Source organism: Stegodyphus dumicola, chromosome 6 (genome assembly GCF_044657685.1).
Source record: "Stegodyphus dumicola isolate Sdum_Otavi_A_Nest chromosome 6, ASM4465768v1".
NCBI classification, from domain to species: Eukaryota; Metazoa; Arthropoda; class Arachnida; order Araneae; family Eresidae; genus Stegodyphus; species Stegodyphus dumicola.
In genome coordinates this window covers 49,796,548-49,805,040 of record NC_140773.1, presented here as the reverse complement: position 1 = coordinate 49,805,040, position 8,493 = coordinate 49,796,548, and the positions used below count along the sequence as shown (strand labels likewise).

At 31.3% G+C, this 8,493-nt stretch overlaps 1 protein-coding gene across 1 annotated transcript; it reads right to left on the bottom strand.

Annotated features, from left to right (window-relative positions):
- Window positions 1–6,784: 6,784 nt before the first annotated feature.
- On the bottom strand, window positions 6,785–7,195 carry LOC146996741 (uncharacterized). Its single transcript, XM_085819652.1, has one exon. The coding sequence runs from the start codon at window positions 7,193–7,195 to the stop codon at window positions 6,785–6,787; it is 411 nt and encodes a 136-aa protein (XP_085675778.1).
- Window positions 7,196–8,493: the final 1,298 nt, after the last annotated feature.

Sequence of the window (8,493 nt, the reverse complement as noted above, 5' to 3'; positions counted from 1 at the left end):
TTTTGAAATCTTATGACCCACTGACGCACTCCACCTTCAGTGATAATGTTGTCCCCATACACTTCACGAAGCTGCCGATAGATTTCTATCGGTTTACAGTTTTTTGCAGTCAGAAACCTTATTACTGAGCGCACCTCGCGGGATTTTCAATTAACGCAGACATTTCAAACCGTCACAGTATCTGAACGGAGCACAGCACGAACCTCTCACTAGCACGGCTAGATGCAGACTGAGCTGCGCAACGCTCTGACCCCAAGATGGCCGCGCTAGCCCCGCCCCTAGCGGACACAGACGGAAACGTAATCTACTTCCTGGATGGCCCTCGTATATAAATGACTTACCTTTGCTACATTTTTATTATTTTAACTTCATTTCGAAACAGTTTTGTACTTTATGTTAAAATATAACTACGGCACAACACATGTTTTATACATAAAACATCGCCTACAACATAACAAATAAAAAATCTCAAAAGTAAACGTGGGCGTATATTTCTTACTATTTATACACGGCATTAAATTCACTAAGACATGAAAGGAGGCTTAAAAGGGGTACTTTTCCATGAAAATTCGCATCAATTTTTACATATACATTTTTTTTAACCAGAAAGGATACTGCTTTCCTTGTTACCTGAGGCAGCACCGGTTCATAGAATCTCGGATTGTACTGTATTTATTTCACAGACTGAAACAAATTAAAATTCTGTAAATTAATTTACTCTGTTTTCTCTTTTCAAGTGGATAAACATACATCGGATAACCTATTAGACAACTTTTGGATTTATTGTGAGTAGACATCCTTCCCACACAAGGCAGATATCTTGACGAGTTCCTTTCCATCCGATCGAAACATTGTTTGCACTTGAGGGAAAAGGGGATTAGAAGCTTTCAATCCAGTTTTCAGAAAGAAAATCGATTCTAATTCGAGTTATGCTCCTCTGAGTTTTCAATTTTCTGCGTAAGAATCTCGGGGATCATGTCCATCTTTTAAAGAATCATTTCCATCTTTTTCCATTTTTTTTTTTTTTTATTTCCATCTTTATTCCATCTTCTTCCAGAATGACTTGGTCTTCAAACCTTAAATTTGTAATAGTTGCTTAAAAATTGTCCTTATTTTTAATCTTGTGGATATGTTACTCATAACATACGTTTTATAAAATTTTATTTATTTTTTTTCTTTTTAAGAAAAAAGAAGGAGACTCTTTGGGAAAATCAAACCACTTTTGTAAGCTTTTGTCATAAATATCTCTGAGTCTGTTTATGGCATTATAGCTTCCATACGAAGTTACCTTTCAAAATTGATGGCTTAATTGAACGAGGAATTAATCACAGTTTCCCAAGCCAGAATTCAAAATTTAATCAAACTCATGCCTCTTGTCATTTGCTGGAGCAGTTCCAGAGATCTAACAGGAAAGTTGATGCGCGAGGAGTTAGATAATTTGAGATCTGCGTTTAATTGGTAAAGGCTTATAGAAAAATAAATATGATTAAAATCTTTGTCCTAGTCCTTAACGAGTGTTCTATTACCCTCCAGCAGCCAATTTTCTGAGCTGTTATCCTTCACGACATACCTTTGCTTAATCATTGCTGATGCAGTTATCTGTGCCGCAGTCTAATTATGATGTCAGTCTTGAGTAATTATTTCCAACTTAACGGTAAAAAGAAAGAGCACTGCGCTTCGTACATCAAGAACTAACTGAAACTGAGAATTCGTAAAGAATCAACGCTCATCTCACCAGGACCTTTCAAAAATCAACTTTCATCCATAAATTCTGCATCAGCAAAAGATTGTCTTCGTCAGTTAAGTTTCAGGTAACTAATACGGAAAGGAAAATTATATGGAAATTACTTGCACAAAAATTAAAATTAAATTATATTAATTAAATAATTAAAAATAATTAGTTATAATTTTAAAAAACTTAGAGAATGTTATTGATACCTGATTCATTTCTGTTTTGATGCACTGAAAGATTAGTTTCGAAAATGATTTTGCATATTTTATATTTCGTAGGCATCAGTTTTATAGCAAAATCATTATAAGAATTTCAAGTCTGTGTAAAGTAGAGAAAAACCAGGATGAAACTTCTTAATACGTATATTAAGACCAGTTTCCTATCCTTAAATCTGTTTCTTATCTGGTTACCCTTCAATAGTGAAAGGTGAATTGAGGTTTTTATATAACCTTGCTTAAACGTAATAAGTATAGAGGGTAAACACATAAGTATATAGAATATCGTTCTGCACAGTTGTAGAACGATATATGGGTCGCTGAATTAATGCTTAAAATGTAGAGCGTATTTTTTTAATGTTCGACTTGATAACTATTTTTCTGAATTAAAAGTTTGTGCTGTAATTTTCATGATAGGAGGGCTTTTCGTAAAGTTTTCAGGAGTAGTAAATTCCATTCATTTCCAGAGTCCATCAGTTGTGGTAGGTTTGCACTTAGAAACAGTTTTTTTTTTCAAGAGAGCAAAGGCACAGTAGGCCACAGGTGAAACGTCAGAGCATGCAGGAATACTATGCAATATGTGTATCAGTCCTAATTTTTTCAAGGAATGCAGTGGTATTTTTCGAAATATGACTTGGTGCTTTGTCTTGATGTAGTTTCTGTTTTTGAAAGTCATTGAGGGGGAAAAAAAAGGAATTTCTTTTTCAATATCGGACGTAAAACTTTCCCTTCATAGTACGTTGAATTGATTTTAACATATTTTCCCACGCTTCTTGTTTTTAATTTCCCACTGTAAGAAAGTCCTGCGACAAACATAAACGCTTTGCTGAAACTTTCTTTGCATTGACAGAACCAGGCTTGTACATTCTTTTCGCTTTGTTTTCTATAATAACTAGAACTTTTTCATCGCAGTCATTTAAGTAAATAAAAGCTTCATCAAGGGTCACAATTTATTTCCATTTATCTTTTGCTAAATAGTTTCCATACAGAGTTATATAAATTGTTCCGTGTTGAGCGACATGCCTTGCAAAAGTTAGTAAATATTATGTCCTTTACCTTTCTTAAGTTATAAAACTTGGTATATTACTCCATTTACTGTTGCTAAAGATGCATTTAAAGACTTTGCAATTGATTTCTGAGTCAGTGAATTTCCTATTTTCACCAGCGATTTAATTTGGAAGCATTAGAAAAAATACGTACCTTTCAAAGACATTCATTTGGAGTCTTCTTTCCATGTAGAAGAAATGAATGACGGTTTTTCCCTTTTCGACTAATAATGTTGCTTATTTTGCACTTAGAAAATGTAATACCATGCATTTCACAAGGTTTTAGAATTATAGAATAGGAATGTTTCTTTTCGAAAAGCGCAAAAAAACATATCATACAGCTTATTTACATATAACATTTTGAAAGAAGAATAAATTTAAAAGTAACAGATGATATTTCTCATTTCAAATAAAAGCTGTTGCCAGAAATTTTTATTCCAAAGCATTTGCTTTTTTTGAAAATTATTTATCGAAATTGTTCTAAAAATGTGTAAACGCCCTCTGCATGTAACCAGTAGCTAAAGTAGTATATATAGTATTTACTTTACGTATTTTCTAATGTCTGTTCATAATATGCTCTTTCTCGAGGATTTAAAATTAAAGCTAGCAGTTATGTTTAACTTCTGTAAATTCAAAGATCACACTATAGCGGTTTAAGAGAATTGACACCAACAGTGGTTTTAAGAGATTGAGCACTGCATTTCATAGACAGAAATGGCAATCAATCTAATGTTTATTTCATTGTTTCTGGACTTTGGAAAAATCTAAAAGCATATTTGCTGAAAAGCTTCAAACTTCAACATACAATATAAATTTGATCCAATGTTCGTCTTTAAATTCAGACACATTTCAAGTTTTGTCAGTATAGGATAAGATGAGCGATGGTGATGAAGACGATGGTTGCGCACAGGTTGCATTAAAAAAAAAAAAAAAAAAAAAAAAAAAAAAATCTGAAATGTTTCAGATTTTAAATTACGTCCAAAGGGGCGTTTTTTAACATTTTGTGTGTTACCTTTCTTTATTATACGTATATCATGTTCCTCGCACTTAAACCATAAGATCCAGTGCAACAGCAATATCGCAAAATAGTTTTAAAACGAGCATATCTTTAGAATTTCCGATACAGAGACTCACGCGCTGGAGATAAAAATGTTTTTTCTGCACAACGTTGCCATTGCTCGCTTTGAAATCCTTGAGTTTGTTAATCAAAAATTCGTCAAAGTTTTAAAAAATAGGAAATCGATCATAAAACAAATTTCAAATTTCAAATTTGGTCTTCCACATGCTCATATTCGTTGGAGGATTATTTACGTTATTCAAAATTCGATGACTCTATGTACCGTTGTTTTATCACAATACGAGAAATATACATACACTTATGCAGATTTTTCATTATTTAATTTCTTCAAATATAATGCAGGACTCTAACATTTTGTGGCAACAGTTTGAAAAGTGAACCGACATTTATGAGTCCGACGCAAAATGCCAAAACGAAACTAATAGTCCTTCGGGATTCAAATCCCTTTGGACTAAAAAAAAAACCATCTTAATTTGGTTTTCTATGACGGGTTTGCTTTCGTTCCTGCTTCTTCTTAAAAATCCTTGCAAGTTAAAACTGCTTTTCAGTAAATTAACCGATATTAAATTATTTAACATTAAAATTGTTCCTTCTTAGGTTGAGCAAAATTAATTCGGAGCTAAATTCTGTTGCCACAATAAAAGTTAGTTGAAAAGTTAGGTAATTAATATATAAAACAGTTTACAAGAAAAATTGCAATGCGGGATGGAAAACTGGTCGATGAGAGGTATGAAGTGGTAAGAAGAGCAGCCAAATGGAGATAATAAAATTTGTCATCCTCGTCTGCCTGTTATTTATGTCAATTACGTAATAATTTTAAAAAGAAATATTTCTAAAAATATGCAATCAGTGTTGCAAGGTACTTTAATATTATTTAAAACAAATATGCTCTAGGAGAACATTTTGACTTCATGTGACAGTTCTCTAACCTAACCTCTATTCTATAACTTCTATAAGCATATTAAATTATGTTAAAATAACACGCCGAATAGCGATTATTGACGAAGTTAAACAACAAGAATCAGCGTAATGTTTGCAAATTTTGCATGACTAGTTCGATGGTTTAAATACAGAACCGTCTGCTTCAGCTGCCAAAGTGCAAATGAACGATATAGAATATAGTGATAGGATAAGAATGACTGGAAAGAAGTCAAGCTACTGGCGCCATTTATTGATGAAATAAGAAAACTAAAATCTAATTTCCTTAGCGGCTGAGAGTAAATTTGGATTGAAATAAAGATCGTTAACTAGAACAGAAAGATTTTTCGAATGTGAAACGCCTCTAAAAAATCTAATTCACCTATGGAAGATCTTTTTTGAATAATTTTGGCTGCAGAAAAATGAAAAGTGTGATTTTCTGACCGACAGTGCTGGCCAACAGAAGATTTCTGTGTTTCCTTTTTCCTAACATATACCTCGTATTGTTTAACGCGAAATTTTAAAGCTGTCTTAATTTGACCAATGTAAATTTAACCACACTGGCAAGGAATCATTTAAATATCTCAGGAATTCATATCCGGAATGGGGTCCTTAAATATGGAAGTGTGAATTTTATTGATGGAAGAAAACAGTTAAATTTCTATAAAATACATGCAGTTTTATAGCTAATCGATGGAAAAAAAGGAATGACTACTAAATTCTTATAATCTTCTAAAACGAGAGGGTGCCTTTTGATGTGCTGAGATGAGACTTTTTAACCACAGACTGCAGTCCGTGCTAGCCATCGGCTAGAGCTGGCAACACAGATCAACGAATTACTCATCAAAACATAAGAAGAACTGTATTTATTTTAAGTTACGAAGATATCTTTCTATTTATTATTGAAAATGAAGAGAAAATTTCAGAATTCGTCTTCATGAATAAACAGATTAATCATGCACTTTGTATACATGAGCAAATTGCTTTTTAAACATTCTTGACACGCTTTTAAAAAATAATCTTTCTTTCCCATTTTATTTATTTATTTATTTTTTTTTTCTGAGTTTAAAAGTAGTAAAAATAAATAGTACGAAATATTTAACGACATTAAAAACTTGCTGCATGAATAATTAATATTAACAAAAAAGAGAAAATTGTTATTTATAATAAAATTTAAAATGCATTTTTAGCAATTATCTTTCAAAGCAAAAACGCTTATTCATTCATATATACGTTATATTTTTTCATTTCATTAAAAAAAATTTACAGTTTCATGAGCGAATATATGATTTTTTAAGCATAACTTTTAATTATGTATTGTTAAGTAGTAATTCCGCATAAATTATATGTAACCAGTTATTAAAAATTAATGTATATTTACCCAAAAAATGTTAAAAATAAAAATATTTAAAACTGTTTTAAATGATATTAAATATTTAATAATGCATTTCATTTAAAATATTATTAAGCTTATTTGCAAAATATTTTTAATATTATGATTGCGAAATCAAAATACATTTTAATCTTGCGTATAAAAGGAATGAAATGCGCTTAGGTGACGTATGTTAACTAAAATATTCATGCAATTAAAATACATATCTTAGTTTAAAATATATTAAATGTTTAAAATATATTCATTACCTTTTTGGAATTATTTTTTTTTTTGGAGTGAAAATGTAAAATTGTGCTCAAAATGGAAATAATATATCAATATTTAACCTATAATTTTATTTTATTTAATTTTGGATTGAGTGCGATATGTCTCAGGGAGTGGAACTTCAGTTCTTTCTTGAGCTCACCTTTTGCCGGTAACTTCAAAAACGGCTTTTCTTCCCTTTTCCATGGCAAAAACTCTTAAGGCTTTGGGTAAAATCAATTTGGTGGCGTATTCAATCTCCGTGGCAGTAAGGGTTTTCGGCTTTTTTATTTTTGACATCCGTCTCAGCTCCTTATGATACATATCGACTACGTGAGTAACGATGCTGTCAACGTCTCTCAAAACTGTGGCAGAAAGCTGGCACTTTGGTTGTAACTTCTTCTTGATTCGCTTGATGATACTTTGAAAAGTACCCGCTGAAGGTGCCGCAGGCTTTTTCTTCGTAGTTTTAGTCTTGAATGTGTAGCAGGAATAATCTTCAAGATGTTGCAAGCAGTAAGAATATTTTGAAGGCAACCTCTCTGGTTCTATTTTGAATAATAATTCCATTGCAGATTTGAATTCCGACTATATGCTGGATGTATAAAATATTAAAAAGAGCAAGTGGAAAAGGTAATTAAGATTTCAATATATTTGCAAAAGCAGCTATTGCCGTTGAATGGTTATCGAATGCTGTTTGAATCGCTGTTGCCAGTTAATTTTGGTAATTAGACATAAATAGAGCAAAATATACATATTGTTGTTGCCAAAGTAAGGATTAACAAAAACGTTTATTTTGGTAATCAGACATAAATGGAGAAAAATATACACATCACTGTTGCCAAAAATAACAAAAACGTTTATTTTTGTAATCAGGCATAAATACAGCAAAATCGCTTCTGTGAAACTGTTGATATTATTTACTTCGTCTGAATTTCTGTTGCAGTTGAATAGTTTTCGAATGCTGTTTGAATCCCTGTTGTTAAAGTGAGAGTTAATAAAGATGTTTACTTTAGTATTCAGGTATAAACAAAGGAAAATTCTAGATTCTACCCTCTTTTGAGACTATTTATTTTGTCTGAATTTGTATTGCCGATGAATGGTTTTCGAATGCTGTTCATATCACTGTTGCCAAAATAAGGGTTAGTAAAAACGTTTACTTTGATAATCGACATAAAGCAAAGCGTTATTTTTTTTCGTGAAGCTACTGAAATTACTTATTTTATCTGAATTTCTTTGGGTGCAAGAATACACAGTAGTCAGCTTCATTTAAATTAATTAACAGTGACTCGAGGGAAATTAAAAACTTTATTTTAATTACCCAACTTAATAATTTGTTCCATAATTTTTAAGAGCGTTTAATTCAGATTTTAAGTTGTATAGTTCAAGAAAGTGGCAACAGTTTATGAGATCTCAGATAAAGAAAAGAAGGAAATTGTATCCTTACTTTTTAGATTTAAGACTAACAAAAAGAAAAAAAAGTATTTCTTTTCCATTACTTGTAGTACAGGATATGAGTCCCTCCCCCTGTATTGTTTTTATGTGTTTTATATGTGCTCTGTGATGATTACAAGATGTACATACACAAACATTTTTTATTCTACATTGCTAATCTACTTAATCATAATAATTGATACAGTTACAGTTACATATATATCATATATATAATTCAAATATACATATATATCAAAAATAATAATAATAGTAAAATTAAACATATTCTTTTAAATAATAAGGTTTGTTAACAGTCCTACCAAATCGAGTAACGTAATTATGTAACGTAATTGATGATATTATACCTCTTTCAGTATTTGGTGACACTTCTGTTAGGTTTTGATGGACTTACCGGGACATCTAAATTTGAAGTG